The following is a 25,270-nucleotide window of genomic DNA, read 5'->3' on the forward strand; positions in this document are numbered from 1 at the left end:
GAGTCTAAGATAGACAGGCTGATCGCACTATGATGCTAATAAATACAATAGGGAGGAGGATTAGAGTGTATCTTGATCACATCAGGGACCTGGCTGGCGTCACTGATTGGATTACCATGTAGCTGGGCTCAAACCGTGGAGGGGTTGCTAGAGGAAGCATTGGACGCAGGTCAATGATGATAATGATGTCAAGATAAAATATTGATAGATACTAATTTCTTCCTAAAGTGTAGCCACTGTAGAGATTCTCAGGGAGAACAAGTCCCAAGTACCTGAGGTTTATTTTCAGAGCTGACTCAAATAGGGTGCTTACTATGCACGATATGATTTTCATAGTTTCTTTCCTTATCGTGTGTAAGGATTGTGCGTAAGATAAGGTCTCCAGTGCCTCATGTGTTCTCCAGTGCCTCTTGCCTCATTATACCAGCTTGGGGCAATATCCTTTAATCTGGTTCCAAGGCTGAAGTAGGCGTGTATTTCCCCCAACTGAATATGATGGTTTGAGGCTAGAAATCCATGGTAGTATGTAGAATAAGGATATAGCAGTGAATGATCTGCTTCTATTCTCGCGGTATTCACCAGCCCTAATTTTACAAAATCTATGTCACATGCACGTATAAACATGGTAAAAAATACTGAAGTTAATGCTACATATTCAGGAATGTAATACAGTGGTCTTACCAAACCATGTATATATTTTTCTGTTATCAATGTAGATCTTCTGAATGGAACACAATTATAATTCAACGTCTGAAAAAAATTCTTTTCTGATTTACTTTGCTCGGGCTTTGAGCAGTGACTGTGTTACCACTGGGGGTATCTCTGTACCTAGCATATCTCACAAAGGTTGTTCAGATAAGCTTGTTAGGTCACAGCATACAGGCTCATATGTTTAGACACAAAGACATTGATTATTAAGCCAGACATTGCCAGTACTGGGCTATAGCTGTGATGAATTGAAATTTCCATTTGATTTTTTGCCTGCTGGTGTAAGAAGAACTATTTCATTTTTTTCTTGGTCCTATCTTGAAAGTTGAAGAGTGTTTATTTGTATGTAGGCCACTGCCCGTAATATAACTGCTATAAATTCATGTTTTAATTTAATTTCTTTCAAAACTTAGTTCTGAATCCAGATCATTTTTTTAAAGTGACATATATAGTGACATATAAAATTATGGTCATCATGACTATCAAAATGTAAGAATTAAAACTGAAACTTTTTCTATCCAGCCACTTTGTGATAATGAATTAAATATTTTAAGAAAGTGAGTGAGTATGGTTTTACACCGCTTTTAGCGATATTCCAGCAATATCATGGCGGACACCAGAAATGGGCTTCACACAATGTACCCATGTTACGAATCGAACCCGGGTCTTCTGCGTGTCAAGCGAACGCTTTAACCACTAGGCTACCCTGACCGCCCCTATTTTAAGAAATAAAAATTCTGTTATTCTCTAAAGTTTACCAAAAGTATTAGCAATTGATGTTGGAAAAAGTGTTGCCTAATATGGGTTTCAAATGTGAAAATGACAAGTGACTTATAATAATGAAACACTTGGTGTTCTGAGTTGAGTAACAATTTCTAGAGGGGAACTTGTAGCTTGTTTACTAAACACTGAGCAACCCATGCTTGCCGGAAAAGGTGACTATGCTTGTCGTAAGAGGTGACTCACGGAAATGGGTGGTCAGACTCACTGACTTTGTTGATGCATGTCATCATATCCCAATAGCATGGATCGATGCTCATCACATCAATCACTGGGTTGTCTGGTCCAGACTCGATTATTTACAGACTGCCATCATATAGCTGGAATATTGCTGAGTGCGGCATTAAACAAACAGAGAAACAAAACAAACAAAACACTGTCTCTGCAAAATGACAAGTGACTACAATAATGAAACACATGATGTTCTGATGAGTAACAGTTTCTAGAGGGGAACTTGTAGCTTGTTTACTAAACACTGTCTGATCTGTATTGTGGATATGGTCTTCCTATTGAAGGACATGCCCCCTCTTCCACCTCGCATCCCCTTCTTCCACCTCCAACCCCCTCTTCCTGCTTGCATTCCCACCTCCTACCTACTCTTCCACCTCCACCCCTTCTTTCACCTCCACCCCCCCTCCTTCCACCTTGCACCCCCCTCTTCCACCTCCTTCCCCCTCTTCCACCTCCACCCCCTTTCTTCAACCTCCATCCCCTTCTTCCACCTCCAACCCCCTCTTCCTGCTTGCATTCCCACCTCCTACCTACTCTTCCACCTCTACCCCTTCTTTCACCTCCACCCCCTCTTCCACCTCCACCCCCTCTTCCACCTCCACCCCCTCTTCCACCTCCACCCCCTCTTCCACCTCCACCCCCTCTTCCATCTCCACCCCCTCTTCCACCTCCACCCCCTCTTCCACCTCCACCCCCTCTTCCACCTCCACCCCCTCTTCCATCTCCACCCCCTCTTCCACCTCCACCCCCTCTTCCACCTCCACCCCTTCTTTCACCTCCACCCCCTCTTCCACCTCCACCCCTTCTTTCACCTCCACCCCTTCTTTCACCTCCACCCCTTCTTTCACCTCCACCCCCTCTTCCACCTCCACCCCTTCTTTCACCTCCACCCCCTCTTCCACCTCCACCCCCTCTTCCACCTCCACCCCCTCCTTCCACCTTGCACCCACCCACCACACAGATGAATCACAACACGCTGTTTTTTTAAAAGTTCACAAAAATCATGCTGACAGTGTGACCGTGGAGAAATCTGAAATTAAACATGACATATGAAACGTGGGGTTGTAATACACTCAACAAAGCATGTTGTATAAAAAAAGTTCAACATCTCCTTAAACAGTTGTGTAAGAGGTTAGTTGTGTATGTTATAAAAGACTGTGTTGTTTGTCTCAGGTGCAGTGTATGTGTGCACAGAGGATGTGTTTCCCAACAAGAGGCTACACCAGGTGATCCAACACTTCACGAGGAAGTGGTCGCCGCCACGGCTGCAGCAGGATCTCGCTAATCTGGGAGATAACATCTTCGTGGAGCATGTGGCCGAGCGTGTAGGTCAAGGATTATCTGCTTTGCTATCACATAAACAAGAGTGTTTAGCTGTTTAGACCTTCGTACAAAATCTGTAGCAAAAACAAATCCAGATTATGGTGTTAAATCTTTTTTTGGTCCAATGATCATATATCTGTCATTCTGTAAAGTTTTCATATCACAAATAAACTAAGCTGTTTTTATATATATATATATAGAGAGAGAGAGAGAGAGAGAGAATAATGTTAATTATGGTGTCACAGGTTATATACACTTCATACTAAAACACGTACACGAACAGTACAATATAACATCCGACCAGGGGTATGGCCGCCTATGAGACACTTAGACATAAAAGCAAATTATAAGATAAGATATATACTAACACAATGTTTAAAATTAAGGTTGGGTTATGAACACGCACGCTCGCACGCACATGCACACACACACACGCCAAATTACTTATAAAGTCATGCACACAATCTTACACACACACACACACACACACACACACACACACACACACACACACACACACACACACACACACACACACACACACACACACACACACACACACACACCACACAACACAGGGGTGCACTTATCCTCACCGACACTCAACATAAGCATTACAAGTATAACATTGATCACAAGAAGAAATACTACAATTCGCAAGCATAATGACATACATGCAGAAAAGCGCACACAGAATCAAATGAGTGACAAGCGTCTTTGGAACATTTGATCAATTAGCTTACAAAGAGTATAACACCCGTATTCACATCTGAGTAATGTTATAAATTTCTCAGTTGAAGATAAGTTTTTAAAATCTGGCATACATTCACACATAGCGTACATAGCGTACATTACATCATAACGTAAATCACCATACATGTTACAATCAATTAAGAAGTGGACCTCAGTCTCTACTGAGTTAAAACAAAACGGGCAAGTTCTATAAATATAATTTATATTCTTGCATGTGACATAGGAGACTAAGAGGTGTGAGTCCATGATATCATTCGCCCCTTTCCATAACCTGGAAGAAGACTCGTCCCCCTATCAATGAATTTTATGTGGGAAAATACGACAAACCAATCAGAATGCGCGTATGATTTCAAGTTCTTCATCACAGAATCCCTTCGAAATAATTTTTGATTTTACATATGTCTTGCATCTAAAAATATACCCAAGACACAGTTAAATGTCTTCAATCATATTGTATAATGTCCCGATGTGCTTTAAATTGCATCTGAAATATATTTAATATATGGGGAAATATATGTCAACCATTACGCAACGAGTTGACAATTGTTTTGGGTATGCCCGTTTGCGCTAAGACGGAACCCGGTCACAAAAATGGCCACGAGATGGGCACGAGGCGATATTCGGCTTTTCCCGGAATAACACGAGTTGGTCACGAATGTCCATGATATGTGTTTTACAGTGTGTTGGTCTTGATTATATTTAATATACAGTACACTACGGTTACAACTAACTCAAAGGGACAAATAATTTTAGTTCATTGTAACCGTAATTCTTTGGAAGCATATATATAACATATATACAACAAATGGCTGGGGGAAAATGTTTGTTATATCCGTCAGGTCATTATAAGTGTTCGTTATAAACCCATTTACTGTATAGGGTGGAATTATTACTTTGTATCTTAGAGAATTAACATGTCTTACAAATTGTTTGTTTATTTCTTTATTGTGTAACTCGACACTCAGCAATATTCCAGCTATAAGATACAATTCTGTAAACAATCAAGCCTGGACCAGACAGTCCAGTGATTGTTTTTATGAACGTTGGGTACATCAACATGCCTGCAACCAGGACAGAGTCACAAAGTCTAAACACCGAACAATTTGGTCACCTCGTACGACAAGCATAGGTTGCTGGGGACTACTCTAACCTGTATCTGAATGTAAGGGTTAGTTGGGGAGAGATGTGAGACGAAACGGCAACCATAAATCCAGTGATTGAGGGTGGTAGGACTATACTTTTAGTTTTTATTGGAAACAAAAGTGATGTGAGAGGAACACTTTTTAATTTTTTATCACCAAGAAAACAAAAAACACACTGGGCACACACTGAACTAGATATACTATGTCAGTTGTCAAGCATGTTATTTAATGGATAACAACGTATTGTATAACTCAGGAAATTTGAAAAGTATATTTTTTATTGGCAATAAAAATGACTGACGCGTAGGATTTAAAGTGATGCGCTGATGCCTGAAAAGTGTTTCCAATTTTAGCTTTAACTTATTATTTATCATAAGGCTGAATTGCTATATACCGTATTCGACGTAATAAGCGCCCAGGGTGCTCTCAAAATAAGAAATATGGGGCTCTTATTAGACTATTTAGGGGCAGTCGGGTAGCCTAGTGGTTAAAGCGTTCGCTCGTCACGCCGAAGACCCGGGTTTGATTCCCGACATGGGTACAATGTGTGAAGCCCATTTCTGGTGACCCCCGCCGAGATATTGCTGGAATATTGCTAAAAGCGGCGTAAAACCATACTCACTCACTCACTCACTATTAGACTATTTCTTTTGTGGAAAAAACAGAGTTGAAAGATAAATTTCGTGGTTTATGCTGACAGTCTGAACTGTTTATATACGACAGATACATTTTTCCAGAATATAAATGCCCATAATTAAGGGTGCATATAACACACAAGTAAGTGCTTATTATACACGAATAAATAAGTCTTGTGTACGTTGATAAATTGGAAGGGGGGCTAAGTGGGATTGTTCACTAGCCAAAATATTAGCAAATATAGCCATGGGCGCTTATTAGAGCGGGGTGCTTATTACGTCGAATATGGTATTCAGTTCGTGAGCTACGTCTGTTCATGTATCCTGGATGTTTCTGAATCTTCCAGGAGGGGCTGATGTTCTGTGTCCACAAGAAGATCCCCATCCTGCTGGCTAAGGGTATGGTGAAGTTAGTGGTCATCGACTCCGTCGCCGCTCTCTTCCGCTGTGAGTACGGCCAGGGGGAGACGGTGAAGCGAGCCAAGCACATGGCTTCTTTCGCAGCCCAACTCCACAAGCTTGGGCATCAACACAATGTTCCCATTGTCTGTGTCAATCAGGTAGGACTTGCCACTCTAAGTCTTAACACTTTTAGTCCACTAGTCCTTATAATGATAGGGGCGGTCGGGTAGCCTAGTGGTTAAAGCGTTCGCTCGCCACGCCGAAAACCCGGGTTTGATTCCCGACATGGGTACAATGTGTGAAGCCCATTTCTGGTGTCCCCCGACGTGATGTTGCTGGAATATTGCTAAAAGCGGCGTAAAACCATACTCACTCACTCCTTATAATGATAACATATAGCAAAACCCTAAAACATGGCAAATTGCTACTTGTGCTTATGATACCTCAACTATTGGGCAGTTTGGCAAGGACTATAGGACTAGTGCCAATATTTAACTCTGTGTTGGTAGTCATAACTTGCTGTTCGTAATCGTAACTTGCCTTTCATAATCATAACTGGGGGCACGGGTGGCCCAGTCGTCTAAAGCATCGTGATTCGCTGTGCAGAGTTGCGTCCCTTGGGCACGCCAGAAACCTATGATTGTGGGTTCGAATCCCAGTTCACCCCGATTATGTTTCTAGATTTGTCAGCACCATACCCGTGCTCGTCGGTTTCACCGAAGTGGTAAACGTCCGAGACCTCCATCACTTGGGGCTTTCCTCCCACATTAAGCTGACACGCCGTGATATAACTGGAATACTGTTAAAAGTGACGTTAAACCCAACTCACTCACTCATAATTATAACTTGCCATTTGTAGTTGTTTCTTGCCACTTGTAGCTGTAAATAGCAATCGTAGTCCTAACTTGTCATTCGTAGTCGTAATTGCTATTTGTAATCATAAGTTGCCAGTCTTAGTTGTAGCTTGGCATTCGTAGTCGTAACTTGCCATTTTTAGATGTTATTTGTCATTCGTAGTTTTAAATACCATTTGTAACAATAACTTGCCATTTGTAATCTAAACTTGCCATTTGTAATCTAAACTTGCCATTTGTAATCTAAACTTGTCATTCGTAATCGTAACTTGCCATTCGTAATCGTAACTTGCCATTCGTAATTGTAACTTGCCATTCGTAATCGTTACTTGCCATTTGTAATCGTAACTTGCCATTCGTAGCCAATACTTGCTATTTGTAGCCACAACTTGCCATTCGTAGTAACGTGCCATTCGTTGTCGTTAGATATGTTTTGTAGTCGTAACTTGATGACCCGACCCCTTATAGAAGGGGGGTGGCCTGAACACGATGGCCAAGGTCCCAAAGTACACAAGTACAGAAGAAAAATTAAATTACCCCTGAAGTTACAAAAATTCCGGTCTTCTTATCTTTTTTCTCATAATAAATATGTGAAGGTCATGCATCTATCTTGAAATCTGTCTAAACTTTTAATGATGTACTTTTCTGAAGAAATAAACACCTTTTGAAGGAAAATATATTTAAGCCAAACCATTTGAGTGACAAATTGTAGTTGAGAATATACAAATAAAACACTAGAGAATATGTAGGGTCTGGGTAAGTGTATCAGATTGGTATGATGTAAGCTCTTGATGTTCAAATATAGCAGAGAGCCCTGCATGACTGACAGTTGCAGTGCTTACAATGGTGGTATGGTGGTATATGTTATAATACTGATGGTATGTGGTATTTATGTTATACAACATATCATATGGTGTTATATGTTATAATACTGATGGTATGGTGGTACATGTTATACAACACATGGTATGGTGGTATATGTTATAATACTGATGGTATGGTGGTATTTATGTTATAATACTGATGGTTGGAGGTATTTATGTTATACAATGCATGGTATGGTTGTATATGTTATAATACTGATGGTATGGTGGTATTTATGTTATGTAACACATGGTATGGCGGTATATATAAGTTGGATGTGACACATGGTTGTATTTATTGGTTACTTGTGATGTATCAAGGAGCCTGTTAGACAGGCAGGAACTGCCTTTTCAGTGTAGATGCCATTGTGCTCAGAAACAACATGGAGTATATAGTTTGTTTCTTTGTTGTTTAACTACACACTCTGTAATATTCCAGATGTGACAGCAGTCTGTAAATAATCAATATTATGAGCATCGATCCATGCAATTGGGATACGATAACATGCATCAACAATGTTTCTTATGATAAGAGGGTGTATACAATATTCACAACAATATAATGATGTGGCCTTTATTATTTACATTCCAATCTGTCCATTTAAGTTCTGTTTTTAGAAATACATTAATCAGATATGCTGCTCCAAATGCTCACTCATACTGAGAATTCAGAAGCCTCAGTACTGATTGAATGGTTGGAATATTGTTAAACACAGTGTAAAACCACTCACTCACTCACTCACTCACTCACTCGGTCACTCACTCACTCATACCACTCTAAATAGTTGAGTCTGGACTATACTGGTTTTGTAAACTTGATAATGATCCATCTAGGTACATAACACATGGCAGCTACTACATAATACAAGTTGGACCAGATGGATGATATATCTTTATCTGTTCTCAGGACAGACAGGGATGATATGTATCTGTTCCCGGACCAGACAGGGATGATATATATCTGTTCCCAGACCAGACAGGGATGATATGTAGCTGTTCTCAGCCCAGACAGGGATGATATGTATCTGTTCTCGGACCAGACAGGGATGATATGTATCTGTTCTCGGACCAGGCAGGGATGATATGTAGCTGTTCTCAGACCAGACAGGGATGATATGTGTCTGTTCTCAGTCCAGACAGGGATGATATGTAGCTGTTCTCAGACCAGACAGGGATGATATGTGTCTGTTCTCAGTCCAGACAGGGATGATATGTAGCTGTTCTCAGACCAGACAGGGATGATATGTGTCTGTTCTCGGACCAGACAGGGATGATATGTATCTGTTCTCAGACCAGACAGGGATGATATGTATCTGTTCTCGGACCAGACAGGGATGATATGTATCTGTTCTCAGACCAGACAGGGATGATATGTATCTGTTCTCGGACCAGACAGGGATGATATGTATCTGTTCTCGGACCAGACAGGGATGATATGTATCTGTTCTCGGCCAAGACAGGGATGATATGTAGCTGTTCTCGGACCAGACAGGGATGATATCTTTGTATTCTTGGACCAGACAGGGATGATATGTATCTGTTCTCGGACCAGACAGGGATGATATGTATCTGTTCTCGGACCAGACAGGGATGATATGTATCTGTTCTCGGACCAGACAGGGATGATATGTATCTGTTCTCGGACCAGACAGGGATGATATATATCTGTTCTCGGATCAGACAGGGATGATATGTATCTGTTCTCGGACCAGACAGGGATGATATGTATCTGTTCTCGGCCAAGACAGGGATGATATGTAGCTGTTCTCGGACCAGACAGGGATGATATCTATGTATTCTTGGACCAGACAGGGATGATATGTATCTGTTCTCAGACCAGACAGGGATGATATGTATCTGTTCCCAGACCAGACAGGGATGATATGTATCTGTTCCCAGACCAGACAGGGATGATATGTAGCTGTTCTCGGACCAGACAGGGATGATATGTATCTGTTCACGAACCAGACAGGGATGATATCTATGTGTTCTCGGCCCAGACAGGGATGATATGTAGCTGTTCTCAGACCAGACAGGGATGATATGTATCTGTTCTTGGACCAGACAGGGATGATATGTATCTGTTCTCGGACCAGACAGGGATGATATGTATCTGTTCTTGGCCCAGATAGGGATGATATGTATCTGTTCTCGGACCAGACAGGGATGATATGTATCTGTTCTTGGACCAGACAGGGATGATATGTATCTGTTCCCAGACCAGACAGGGATGATATGTATCTGTTTTCGGACCAGACAGGGATGATATGTATCTGTTCTCGGACCAGACAGGGATGATATGTAGCTGTTCTCGGCCCAGACAGGGATGATATGTAACTGTTCTTGGACCAGACAGGGATGATATGTATCTGTTCTTGGACCAGACAGGGATGATATGTAGCTGTTCTCGGACCAGACAGGGATGATATGTAGCTGTTCTCAGACCAGACAGGGATGATATGTATCTATTCTCGGACCAGAAAGGGATGATATGTATCTGTTCTCGGACCAGACAGGGATGATATGTCTGTGGATCTCACACATGCAAAAGCATTGCATTGACGTTTGAAAGCTCATAGGATTTCCTGTCCAGTGGTTTCAGTTTAAATGTACCAAAGTCACAAAGTGCGTTTCTGTCTTACTTTGACCGGCAGAAATAAAGATCGATTTGTATTTCAAACTAAGATGTTTACGTATTGAGCTGGTTGAAGTTCTTGTGTATCTAAGCAGTATGTCCGAAAACAGCATTTTCTTTTCATTTTAGACGGATCCTTTTTAAAGTGAAACCATACAATGAGAGAACCTTTCCATTTTATCAGCATATCGCAGTCACCTGCACTGCTAACGAGAGTTGTATGTCCTTGTCAACACCAGGTTCTTGAGTCCTTAAAAACAGACCTGAGACCATCTATTCCTGACCCGTTATCTGGTAAACGAGTACCTAGCATAGCCAAACAACACACACAGTCATTTTCTGCAAGGGATCCAAGTTGAAAACATAATATGAGGCAGTCTTTGGCAGAGACGCAGGTGTGGATGAAAATCTAATAATTAATTAATTTTGATCTCATGAATCTTTAATACGGAAGCCTTTTAGGGCCATTTGTTATTTAATTTTTTTCTTGAAATTTAAAGAAAATAAAGTGAAATTTTAAGATACATACAAAGTCAAATTTTAAAGATAGTGTCAAAAAAAAATTTAAAATCAAATGGCCCTAAAAGGCTTCCACACTTAAATCCTAAAAAGTTAAATTCAATTTTTGTTACATTTTTCATGTTTATATTCAACTGATAGGTAATGGTCCTTGTCTATCTGTCACATCAGTTTAGTGACATGCAAGTTACGTTTGTGCACACTTGCCCTTTTACATCGGTTTGCTGGCCATCTATTTGTAGTGTGAATGAGTCACTCTGGCCCCTGTCTGTCAAGCTCTGTCGCTGCTAGCCTTCAGGTGTCATTACAGTCTACCGTTGTTGTGGGTGTCACGACTACCGACTTGATGGCCGTGTTATGCACTTGGGTGCAGTGAGAAGCAGTAGGCAGATAGGGGCACTTGTCCAGGAAATGTCATGTGTTGTCGTTCCAAGGTCACCAGTCGAAAGGACGTCTTTGAGACAGAGTTGTTGATACATGTTTTGTATCACTAGTGTAATAAATAATACAGAAGACTGAAGTTTTATAAGTAACTGTGAAAGTTGTCATAGAGACTGAAGTAATTTGAATTTTGATTATTAGATTAGACCAGTTTCAGGGGACAAGTAAAGATCCGGGGTAGAATAGGCCTTCAGCAACCCCTGCTTGCCGTAAGAGGTGACTATGCTTGTTGCAAAAGGGGACTATGGGATCGGGTGGTCAGGCTCGCTTACTTGGTTGATGCATGTCATGGGATCCCGATTGCGTGGATTGATGCTCATGATGCCAATCACTGGATTGTCTGGTCCTGACTTGATTATTGACAGACTGCTGTCATATAGATGGAATATTGCCGAGTGCTGCGTTAAACAAACAAACAGTTTCAGGGTTAGACATTAAGGAGGATTTTGGGGTACGTGAGGTTTGGTGTATTGGAATGTAGAAAGCCCTAAGATTATACCTTAACATTAGGGATATAACAACAACCCCAGATTAATTCTTAGTTTAAAATACTGAATTTATGTTCTTGTTTATCAGATATTCTTAGACAAAATGACAAAAGACAGGAGGTAAAATGCAAAAGTAGGAATACATTGTCAGAGCTGCCAGCTTAATTTTAAAAATAAAAATAACAAATCTTAAAATGAAAGTTAAAATCATTTAAAAAATTAAAAGTATGTATGTTCTCAATCAAACTGAGTAATTTTACTCCTCCGAGTAAGGCTCATCTGTAAACAAGTAAACCTAACTTAAAAATTCATAATTTACAGTATTTGTTACAAAAATTACACACTTTTGTTTCTGAATACCGTATTCGACGTAATAAGCGCCCACAGCGATATTTATTAATATATTGGCTTGTGAACAATCCCAATTAGCACCCCTTCCGATTGATCAATGTACACAAGACTTATTTATTCGTGTATAATACGCACTCGTGTGTTATATGCCCCCTTAAATATGGGCAATTAATTTCTGGAAAAATATATATGCATTTCAGGCTGTCAGCATAAACCACGAAATTTATCTTTCAACTCTGTTTTTTCCCCACCAAAATACAATTATAATAAGAGCCCCCTATTTCTAATTTTGAGAGCGCCCTGGGCGCCTTTTACGTCGAATACAGTATGTGTACAATGGACACTATACTGAACTCTATTTCAAACTACCGTATTTGACGTAATAAGCGCCCAGGGCGCTCTCAAAATTAGAAATAGGTGGCCCTTATTGGAATGTTATTTTGGTGAAAAAACAGAGTTGAAAGATACATTTCGTGGTTTATGCTGGACCTCGAAGACCTGGGTTTAATTTCCCACATTAGTTCCATGTGTGAAGCCCATTTCTTGTGTCGCCCGCTCAAATGTAGAACAGTCTAGGGAATACAATATATACTACTCAACATTTGCTAAGGACCAAATGTCATCTTCAGTCAAAGGTTTGGTCCTCAGCAAATGTTGAGTTGTATATATACAAAGTTTACAAAATTCAACTCACAATCGGTATACTGGTACAAAATATATACTGGGAGTAAATTAATGCTCCCATAGGAGTGTGTGGTAAAGACCAAATGTCATCTTCAGTCAAAGGTGTAGTCCTCAACAAATGTTGAGTTGTATATACAAAGTTTACAAAATTCAACTCACAATCGGTATACTGGTACAAAATATATACTTGGAGTAAATTAATCCTCCCATAGGAGTGTGTGCTAAAGACCAAATGTCATCTTCAGTCAAAGATGTAGTCCTCAGCAAATGTTGAGCAGTATATAAACAAAGTTTACAAAATTCAACTCACAATCGGTATACAGGTACAAAATATACACTTGGAGTAAATTAATCCTCCCATAGGATCGTGTTTTCAGCTCCAGAGAGCCTCTTCAGGCCATACATAATGGATAATGTGTTGTCAAGCGTGAAGAATGACATCACATGATAATACTGATCGAGGGCACAAGGGTCAAGGCTCCAGTTGGTCAATCTGTAGTGTCTTGTGTGAAACTGGGACATGGTGCCTGTGTAATCAGGTTAACCTGAGTAGCACGAGGATGATCTGTAACATGCGTGTTAGTAGACACAGGGTTCATACAGGTCACGAAACCTTGGAAACATCATGGAATTTCAGTTCGAGTTTCCCAGGCCTGGAATAGTTTTGTAAACTAGAAAATTGTGATAAAGTCATGAAAACGTCATGGAAGTGTAATGTTTATTATTTGTCTTTCTAGTGACAAATCAGCGACAGGGAAATAAATATAACTCCACCATCAGACCTTTAATACCTCCCAAAGTCTGTTTATTGACATAATGTCATGGAAAACTGGCATCATTGCCTGGGAAAATTCATGGAAAATTGTCAGGCAATTTGTGTATGATCACTGTAAGGCAAATAGAATGGGTGTTACCAGTAACTGACTTGTATCCAACATGCCAGGACTGTGAATTGACCCCCACCTAGTCCCCGCTACAGCTCCCTATAACCATATCTTCAGCATCCCATGCTTGCCGTAAAAGGCGACTATGCTTGTCATAAGAGACAACTAACGGTTCGGGTGGTCAGGCTTGCTGACTTGGTTGATGCATGTCTTTGTATCCCAATTGTATGGATCGATGCTCATGATATCAATCACTGGATTGTCTGATTATTTACAGACCACCATATATGGATGGAATATGGCTGAGTGCAGCGTTAAACAACAGACAAACAAGAAATGAAACACTGGTCCAGACTCGATTATTTACAGACTGCTGGAATATTGCTGAGTGCGGCGTTAAACAACAAACAAACAAACTATTTGATCGAGTGCATAGAAAAAAGAGTCTGTTTCCCTACACTGTAATTACCTTTCTATCTCAATACTTATATATATGTCATGTTGGTTTCAGTTTGTTTTTTTGTCAAAGAAATTGTACACCAGAACAGTCCTTAAATCCCAACACTGTTACCCATGTTCAAAAACCACAGTGGACAATAATCTTGAGGTTAAAAAATGTCCTCCATCCTGCCTAATCCGATTCCAAGCAGGTGCTCCTCCCGATGAAAGCACCTTGTTATTGTAAGAATCCACATTCATTAAGTTTTGTTTGTATTTTCCAGGTGTCTGCTAACCTGTCCTCAAACAGCAGCCGGAGCCAGGTCCTCCCTGCGCTGGGATTGTCCTGGGCCAATCACATCACATGCCGCTTGATGCTGCGACGGACTCACAAGAAGGTGGCCGTGCGAGTTCAGCCAGCCAGTGGGGGGCGGCAGAGTGATGACATCGAGTGTGCAGTGAGGATGTTGGAAGTCATGTTTGCCCCCCATCTTCCACCTGGAGCCTGTGCTTTTGTTGTTGACCATCAGGGTGTCTCTGGGCTGGAGTAGGGACAGCGTGTCGCTTGTGTGTGCGTGATCATTTACTGTAGAGGGTGTATGAAAGCCACTTGTGTCCACTTGTATTGACAGTCCTGTTGTTATATGTCAGTGTAGGTGTATGGGCCTCTAAAGTGTACTGAGAATGTGTCTGCTAAAATACTGGGCTTAATCATGAGTTTTACCCATTCTTTTTGAGTGATATTTTATTGATATTTAAGCCCTCTGCTTAAAATTGAGTGAGCGAGTTTGGTTTTACGCCGCTTTTAGCAATATTTCAGCAATATCACGGCGGGGAACACCAGAAATGGGCTTCACACATTGTACCCATGTCGGGAATCAAACCCGGTTTCTTCAGCGTGACGAGGAACGCTTTAACCACTAGGCTACCTGACCGCCCCCTCAGCTTAAAATATAATTGCAAGGATGTTAAACAAATTCATAATTCATGACACAGAATTTGACATTTAAAGTTTAATAAAATAATTGGTAGCTTTCAACAAATTGAATCACACCTCCAGGGAGAATAAAGTACTGCCTGCTCTACTGCATGGAATCGACCAGCCACCCACATCTTTAAGTCAGCTCAGCAGCTAAAAATGTTTATCTTTCTGTTTTTAAGCCTGGTGTCATCACTATTGTTCAGTGATCCATTCATATAATTGTGACCTCTATTTTGCCTTTTATGCCCAATGGAATATGTTTCAGCAGATAATTGAGACTGGTTATTTCCATGTCTTTGAAGTTTAATATTATGTATGTGCATTCACAGTACTCATGGTGAGAAAACATGCAATGAAACCTGACCCATGAAGATCCGGGTAGAGAATAGGTCTTCAGCAACCCATGCTTGCCGTAAAAGGCGACTATGCTTGTCGTAAGATGCAACTAGAAGCATCAGGTGGTCAAGCTCACTGACATGGTTGATGCATGTCATCATATCCCAATTCCCTAGATCAATGCTCATGATGTCAATCACTGGATTGTCTGGTCCAGACTTGATTATTTACAGACCACCATATATAGATGGAATATGGCTGAGTGCGGTGTTAAACAAGAAATGAAACAAGAATCTGTTTCTGTTGAACTTTCGAGACCTGAGTTTTGTTCTGATTTGTACATATTGTGACTTCCCTAGATCAATGCTCATGATGTCAATCACTGGATTGTCTGGTCTAGACTTGATTATTTACAGACCACCATATATAGATGGAATATGGCTAAGTGAAGTGTTAAACAAGAAATGAAACAAGAATCTGTTCCAGTGATTCTTGGAGACTGGAGTCTTGTTCTGATTTGTAAACATTGTGACTAGTTCAATGTACATAGGTAGTCTTTGGTTCATAAATGAATAGAAATCCTTCTTCCATGTCTTTTCTTTTCCTCAGATCTAATCAATACAGACAGGGAATGACCTCTTTGCTCTCGCAGTGTCTTGTCACACAATGACCTGTCTACTCCACTAACCCTTACATTCAGATTACAGGTTAGAATAAGTCCATAGCAACCCATGCTTGTTGTAGGAGGCGATGAGATGGATCGGTGGTCAGACTCCCTGACTTCAGTCTTGGTTGATGGCGTGTCAACGCACCCAACGTCATGGTTCGTTGCTCGTAATAACAATCACTGGGTTGTCTTGTCCAGACTTGATTATTTCCAGGCTGCTGTCATATAGCTGGAGTATTGCCAAGAGCTGCGTAAAACACGACACAGGGATAAGACAGAAGCAGAAGTGGGGGTAACCACTGATTTGTGTGATGTAGGTTCAGATATGTATTTTCCTATTATTATGCTGAAGGCCCAGGTTTTATTCCCCAATCCTGTGTCCACCCGACGGAATATTGCTGGAATGCTGCTAAAAGCTGTGTTAAACCCTACTCACCTACAGCCCCATCACATAGCTGGGATATTTCTAAAAGCTGTGTTAAACCCTACTCACTCACCCACAACCCCCATCACATAGCTGGACTATTGCTGGAATGTTGCTAAAAGCTGTGTTAAACCCTACTCACTCACCCACAACCCCCATTACATAGCTGGGATATTTCTAAAAGCTGTGTTAAACCCTACTCACTCACCCACAACCCCCATCACATAGCTGGAATATTTCTAAAAGCTGTGTTAAACCCTACTCACTCACCCACAACCCCCATCACATAGCTGGGGTATTTCTAAAAGCTGTGTTAAACCCTACTCACTCACCCACAACCCCCATTACATAGCTGGGATATTTCTAAAAGCTGTGTTAAACCTTACTCACTCACCCACAACCCCCATCACACAGCTGGGATATTTCTAAAAGCTGTTTTAAACCCTACTCACCTACAGCCCCATCACATAGCTGGGATATTTCTAAAAGCTGTGTTAAACCCTACTCACTCACCCACAACCCCCATCACATAGCTGGGATATGTCTAAAAGCTGTGTTAAACCCTACTCACTCACCCACAACCCCCATCACATAGCTGGGATATTTCTAAAAGCTGTGTTAAACCCTACTCACTCACCCACAACCCCCATCACACAGCTGGGATATGTCTAAAAGCTGTGTTAAACCCTACTCACTCACCTACAACCCCCATCACATAGCTGGACTATTGCTGGAATGTTGCTGAAAGCTGTGTTAAACCCTACTCACTCACCCACAACCCCCATCACATAGCTGGACTATTGCTGGAATGTTGCTGAAAGCTGTGTTAAACCCTACTCACTCACCCACAACCCCCATCACATAGCTGGGATATTTCTAAAAGCTGTGTTAAACCCTACTCACTCACCCACAACCCCCATCACATAGCTGGAATATTTCTAAAAGCTGTGTTAAACCCTACTCACTCACCCACAACCCCCATCACATAGCTGGAATATTTCTAAAAGCTGTGTTAAACCCTACTCACCTACAGCCCCATCACATAGCTGGGATATTTCTAAAAGCGGTGTTAAACCCTACTCACTCACCCACAACCCCCATCACATAGCTGGGATATTTCTAAAAGCTGTGTTAAACCCTACTCACTCACCCACAACCCCCATCACACAGCTGGGATATTTCTAAAAGCTGTGTTAAACCCTACTCACTCACCCACAACCCCCATCACATAGCTGGAATATTTCTAAAAGCGGTGTTAAACCCTACTCACTCACCCACAACCCCCATCACATAGCTGGAATATTTCTAAAAGCTGTGTTAAACCCTACTCACCTACAGCCCCATCACATAGCTGGAATATTTCTAAAAGCTGTGTTAAACCCTACTCACTCACCCACAACCCCCATCACATAGCTGGAATATTTCTAAAAGCGGTGTTAAACCCTACTCACTCACCCACAACCCCCATCACATAGCTGGACTATTGCTGGAATATTTCTAAAAGCTGTGTTAAACCCTACTCACTCACCCACAACCCCCATCACATTGCTGGAATATTTCTAAAAGCGGTGTTAAACCCTACTCACTCACCCACAACCCCCATCACATAGCTGGAATATTTCTAAAAGCTGTGTTAAACCCTACTCACTCACCCACAACCCCCATCACATAGCTGGGATATTTCTAAAAGCTGTGTTAAACCCTACTCAGTCACTCACAACCCCCATCACATAGCTGGACTATTGCTGGGATGTTGCTAAAAGCTGTGTTAAACCCTACTCACTCACCCTCAACCCCCATCACATAGCTGGACTATTGCTGGGATGTTGCTAAAAGCTGTGTTAAACCCTACTCACTCACCCACTACCCCCATCACATAGCTGGATTATTGCTGGGATGTTGCTAAAAGCTGTGTTAAACCCTACTCACTCACCACATAGCTGGGATATTACTGAGTATGAACAAGCAATATACTGCACCTTATTACTCTGTTTGTTTGGTCACGTCTGTGGTCAGATGTCCTAGCTGTCTCTTCACCTCATACCCGTAACCAATTAATTCAGTACAAACACCAAATACCGTAAATCGTGAAATTAAAGCGCCTCCAATAGAATGTGACCGCTGGCCCCTAGCCACAAATGCTACTCAATATGAATGCGACACCCCCTCCTCTCAAGCATCAGTAGATGGATATCTAAAGAAAATGTCCTCAGTCAGGTTTACAGGAGAAACCTCACTTTAATCCAACCTTACATTAATCCAATCACACACCAAATCGCACCGCTTACTAGCGCTGAGTAGAGGACTTATGCTAAAACAATACGTGCGCGCTGGCTCGTGTCAGCCTTTGATGCAGTCGCAAAGAACAAAGACACTGTGTTGCGTGGGTGGCGTCTGTCTGGACTTGCAGGTGTGATCAGTGATGACATAAGTGAGTAGAACTCTTGTCATGACCCCAGCAGTGACAATTCACAGGATGCAATTTGAGTTTGAATGACATTTTTTACAAATACTGCTCAATAAACAGTAATGTGGAATACATAGTTGCTTGTTTTCAGCGTATGTCTAAGTAGGTATTTCTGCTACCTAAAAAGTCTTATTGTTGATATAAATGCGAAGGTAAATAATGCGAGCAAAGGCCACTTGCATTTTTCGCATTTAATTCACGCTCGCATTAATCTCAAGATTTACAGTATATATGAATACGTAATCAGACAGATATGGTATATGTGCAAGATCCGAACATCTGTTAACGTGAGTATAATCCCTAGAACACTGTTGTCCATGGTGTGACCTTGCAGTGACAGTGCTATTGTCGATGTGTTTAACCTGAGTGTGTACACGTGAACTGTACACACAGACTGACAGTATTCTCATGGTAATGACAGCAAGTCAGGAGTGGGAAGTACTGTGTGGTTGTGGCACCCACTGACTTGGAGTATTTAGATGTAAATTATTACAAGCACTTTGGACAATTGAACAGTGGCCGCCAGACATGAGGGTATGTTTAACCTGTCATGTCAGCCACCCTTAACAAGTATGTACACTGACAGGACGTTAACCCCATGTTGTATGTATTCATAAGAACCAAAGTACGGGGGATGGCCTTCAAGTGAAAGGGCTACAAAGTATTTACAGTGTTCAGCTACCGTATTCCCCATAATAAGTGCCATGGTGCTTAGGAAACTGACAAAGTGACAAAATTATAGACCATATTTCACGTAATAAGCACCCAGAGCGCTCTCAAAATTAGAAATAGGGGGCTCTTATTAGAATATGATTTTGGACTTTTCGAAAATGAGGAGCAGCTTTCAATTTAATTTTAGTTTTGTACTTAAGATTTTAATGTTTGAGACCATGTACTTTCCTAAACTGCAATATGATATAAAAACAAGAGTGAATGTGTGAGTGAGAAGTATGTTATTTTCTGTAAAAAAAACAACAAAGTAAGATGTACTGATATGTTGTGCTTTATGTCACGGGCTTTCTGCTACCCTGGGCGGAAGCCCATTTATGTAACAGGTGCGTCTTTCTAAAAACAATCAAATAAAAAAATAAAGAGAATATAATTTTGGTGAGAGAAAAATCAGAGTTGAAAGATCGTAAATTTCGTTGTTTATGCTGACAGCCTGAAATGATACAAAAGAAAATTCTGTGCGTAATATACGCGACAGATATATTTTCCAGAATTTAATTGCCCATAATTAAGGTGCATATAACACATGAGTGCGTATTATACATGAATAAGTGTACACTGATCAATTGAAAGGGGTGCTAATTGGGATTTTCACAAGCCAATATATTAACAAATATCGCAGTGGGCGCGTATTAGAACAGGGCACTTAATATGTGTTGAATATGGTAAGTGAAAAAAATAAGAAGAACAAATAGTCTGATTATTCAATTAAGATATTAGACAATACTACTCAAAAAAGCGTTAAAGACCACCGATTCTTTCATATTACTATAGTTAATCTGTTTTGGCATGACCAATTAAATATGAAAGAATCCGGTGGTGCTTAACTTCTTTTGAGTAGTATATTCACAAGATTGACATGAGGTTTGTTAAGGTATGTATCTAAATGTGTTTCAGTGCAAATACTGGTTCAATCATTGATATTGAGAAATATAATTAATTGTTTTGTGTTGTCAATGTTTTTGTTGATGGGAAATTGATTTAGGATCTGAAATATATATAATATATGGGCAAATACATGTGAACCATAACGCGACGAGTTGACAATTATTTTAGGTATGCCCGTTTGCGCTAAGATGCAGTTTAAAGCACATCTGGACATGCGGAATTATACAGTATGATTGAACACATTTAACTGTGCCTTGGGTATATTTTTAGATGCAAGACATATGTAAAATCAAAAAATATTTCTGAGGGATTCTTTGACGAAGAACTTGAATTCATACGCACATTCTGATTGGTTTGTCGTATGTTCGCACGTAACATTCATCGATAGGGGGACAAATCTTGCAGGTTACGGAAAGGGGCGAGTGGTGACGAATGAAGTCAACACTGTACAATCCATTTTGTCACCTCCTACGACAACTATAGGTTGCTGACCACCTATTCCCAAGGAAAAGCCAAAAACATTTGTTCAGCTCTAAAGAGACATTTAATATGGAGAGCTGTTAGCTAACCGACTTCTGTATCATTAATATTATATGTTAGGAATACAAATTGTACTATGCAAGCCTATTGTAAGGATTCTACATATTTCCTTTTCTATTTATAACACAGTTACACACTGGGGTAATACGACCCGTGAAGATCCGGGGTAGAATAGATCTCCAGCAACCCATGCTTGCCGTAAGAGGCAACTATGCTTGCCTTAAAAGGCAACTATGCTTGTCGTAAGAGGCAACTAACAGGATTGGGTAGTCAGACTCGCTGACTTGGTTGATGCATGTCATTGATCCCAATTGCGTGGATCAATGCTCATGATGTCAATCAGTGGATTGTCTGGTCCAGACTCGACTATTTACAGACCGCTGTCATATAGTTTGAATATTGCTGAGTGCGGGGTTGAACAACAAACAAACAAACAAACAAATCAGGTAATACTCTCTTCATCATGTAATGTCATTCGTAAAATAATCTAAGTTTAAGTCTATTTTCATTCACTAAAGTAAATTATATGCATGTTTACATAAGCACAACCATATCGGGAAACCCCTTTCTATATTTAGAATGAATGACAGGCAAAAGTTTATTGAGCATATTTATGGAAAGTAGTTGGGACAGGTGACCTCATTTGCATATTTATTAGATTGTGATACCAAGTTTATAGGATTTAGTGTATCGCATTACACTATCCGTTATATCATGGTTTTATCCAACGCAATATAGTTTGACCTACACGCATACACATTGAGAAAATATACAAACAGTTTTCATTGCAAGCCCTGTGGGACGCAAACTTGTATTGGAGTTTGAATCATTAAATTTATCAAAATTGTAGATTGCTATAGTTAGATTGAAACCCTCATCTATAGTAGGCTTAAGGCTTCAGAGCATGTGCAGTGATTACTATTAATTAACATGCTACAGAGGAACCGTTTAGGACCCCATGTGCATGAAGTGCACCCAAAATGTATTATTACGAGAGCCCTAGACCATTGTAAGTCCCTGATTATAAGATAAAGTTAAAGTGAGTGAGTGAGATGGGTTTAACGCCACTTTTAACAGTATTCCAGTTATATCGCGGCATGTCAGCTTAATGTGGGAGGAAAGCCCGAAGTGATGCAGGTCTCGGACGTTTACCACTTCGGTGAAACCCACGAGCACGGGTATGGTGCTGACAAACCTAGAAACATAATCGGGGCGAACCGGGATTCGAACCCACAATCATAGGTTTCTGGCGTGCCCAAGGGATGCAAAATCTGCACAGCGAATCGCGGCGCCCTAGACGACTGGGCCACCCTACCCCCAGATAAAGTTAAAAGATCGAATATTGTTGATTCTTATCTATGTAATATTTAACTGCAAGCACAAACTAAAAGAACTCCACATAGTCAACAAACAAATTATTTACATGAATAATCTTTATATTCCATAAGTAATATACTACTCAAAAGAAGTTAAAGAACATTCAAATCTTTTCATGACATTGGGTGTTCTTTAACTTCTTTTGAGTAATATGTATAGTATTCCATGCCTTATAACACTTGCATGTTTTCTCCATAAATATGGATGCATCCCACTTTCACAAGCCTGTCTGTCTTTCACAGCATTAACCCAGTGAAAAAAGTGCTTATTCAGCAGATGCTAGATGCTTACTGCTGTAGTACAGGTGTGAGCACACCAGTCTGTCTTTCTCAGCATTCACCCAGTGAAAAAAGTGCATATTCAGCAGATGCTGACTGCTGTTGTACAGGTGTGGGCACATCGGGCTGTCTTTCACAGCATTCACTCAATGAAAAAAGTGCTTATTCAGCAGATGCTGACTGCTGTAGTACTGGCGTGAGCACATCGGTCTGTCTTTCACAGCATTCACCTAGTGAAAAAAGTGCTTATTCAGCTGATGCTGACTGCTGTTGTACAGGTGTGAGCACATCGGTCTGTCTTTCACAGCATTCACCTAGTGAAGAAAGTGCTTATTCAGCAGATGCTGACTGCTGTAGTACAGGTGTGAGCACATCGGTCTGTCTTTCACAGCATTTACCTAGTGAAAAAAGTGCTTATTCAGCTGATGCTGACTGCTGTAGTACTGGTGTGAGCACATCAGTCTGTCTTTCACAGCATTCACCCAGTGAAAAAAGTGCTTAATCAGCAGATGCTGACTGCTGTGGTACAGGTGTGAGCACATCGGTCTGTCTTTCACAGCATTCACCTAGTAAAAAGTGCTTATTCAGCTGATGCTGACTGCTGTAGTACAGGTGTGAGCACATCAGTCTGTCTTTCACAGCATTCACCTAGTAAAAAGTGCTTATTCAGCAGATGCTGACTGCTGTGGTACAGGTGTGAGCACACCAGTCTGTCTTTCACAGCATTCACTCAGTGAAAAAAGTGCTTATTCAGCAGATGCTGACTGCTGTGGTACAGGGGTGAGCACATCGGGCTGTCTTTCACAGCATTCACTCAGTGAAAAAAGTGCTTACTCAGCAGATGCTGACTGCTGTAGTACTGGCATGAGCACATCAGTCTGTCTTTCACAGCATTCACCCAGTGAAAAAAGTGCTTATTCTGCAGATGCTGACTGCTGTGGTACAGGTGTGAGCACATCGGTCTGTCTTTCACAGCATTCACCTAGTAAAAAGTGCTTATTCTGCTGATGCTGACTGCTGTAGTACAGGTGTGAGCACATCAGTCTGTCTTTCACAGCATTCACCTAGTAAAAAGTGCTTATTCAGCTGATGCTGACTGCTGTAGTACAGGTGTGAGCAAATCAGTCTGTCTTTCACAGCATTCACCTAGTAAAAAGTGCTTATTCTGCAGATGCTGACTGCTGTGGTACAGGTGTGAGCACATCGGTCTGTCTTTCACAGCATTCACCTAGTAAAAAGTGCTTATTCAGCTGATGCTGACTGCTGTAGTACAGGTGTGAGCACATCAGTCTGTCTTTAACAGCATTCACCTAGTAAAAAGTGCTTATTCAGCAGATGCTGACTGCTGTGGTACAGGTGTGAGCACATCGGTCTGTCTTTCACAGCATTCACCTAGTAAAAAGTGCTTATTCAGCTGATGCTGACTGCTGTAGTACAGGTGTGAGCACATCAGTCTGTCTTTCACAGCATTCACCTAGTAAAAAGTGCTTATTCAGCAGATGCTGACTGCTGTGGTACAGGTGTGAGCACACCAGGCTGTCTTTCACAGCATTCACTCAGTGAAAAAAGTGCTTACTCAGCAGATGCTGACTGCTGTAGTACAGGCGTGAGCACATCGGTCTGTCTTTCACATCTTTCACCAAGTGAAAAAAGTACTTATTCAGCTGATGCTGACTGCTGTAGTACTGGCGGGAGCACATCGGTCTGTCTTTCACAGCATTCACCTAGTAAAAAGTGCTTATTCAGCAGATGCTGACTGCTGTGGTACAGGGGTGAGCACATCGGTCATCTTCCTCTACTGCTGTATTGAGAGTAGGTTCACTTTGATGTAAAGCTGGACACAGGTTACCAGGGAGACGGCTGGTTGGGGCAGCCTCTGGTCAGGATATACTGTTATGTCACAGTCGGTGAATATTATTTGTGTAGATTATTGTGTGACATTTTAATTCAGGCATTTTTTGTGGCTATAATGTATGCATAGATCTGCCATTGCATGTGTGTGACAGTCACTGGGTGATTCATAGAACTATCCCTCTGGTGCAGATTACATGGCTTAATGGCCCGTGAAGATCCGGGGTAGAATAGGTCCTTAGCAACCCATGCTGGCCGTAAAAGGCGACTATGCTTGTCGAACGGGCAACTAACGGGATCGGGTGGACAGGCTCGCTGACTTGGTTGATTCATGTCATCGTATCCCAGTTGCGTGAATCGATTCTCATGTTGTCAATCACTGGATTGTCTAGTCCAGATTTGATTACTTACAGACCGCTATCATATAGCTGGAATATTGGTGAGTGCGGCGTTAAACAACAAACAAACAAACATGGCTTAATGATAATATTGAGGTTTTGTTGTTGAAGTATGTTACAAATACCAAATCCATGTCAAGTGTAAACTGTTGCCTGATGACCACATCAACTTGGGAATAAGTGATTCTGTGTTGAGAGTACT

At 41.1% G+C, this 25,270-nt stretch overlaps 1 protein-coding gene across 1 annotated transcript in view; it reads left to right on the forward strand.

The window, feature by feature from the left end:
• Positions 1-14,909, forward strand: part of LOC139443960 (DNA repair protein XRCC3-like) — a 52,131-nt gene extending 37,222 nt beyond the window's left edge. Inside the window, exons 5-7 of the mRNA XM_071224846.1 lie at positions 2,893-3,044; positions 5,920-6,132; positions 14,416-14,909. Coding sequence (XP_071080947.1) covers positions 2,893-3,044; positions 5,920-6,132; positions 14,416-14,682 — 632 coding nt within the window. The 3' untranslated portion in view covers positions 14,683-14,909. The remainder of the gene's footprint in view (positions 1-2,892; positions 3,045-5,919; positions 6,133-14,415) is intronic.
• Positions 14,910-25,270: the final 10,361 nt, after the last annotated feature.

This window comes from Haliotis cracherodii, unplaced genomic scaffold (genome assembly GCF_022045235.1).
Source record: "Haliotis cracherodii isolate W230 unplaced genomic scaffold, xgHalCrac1.p SCAF_5, whole genome shotgun sequence".
NCBI lineage: Eukaryota > Metazoa > Mollusca > Gastropoda > Lepetellida > Haliotidae > Haliotis > Haliotis cracherodii.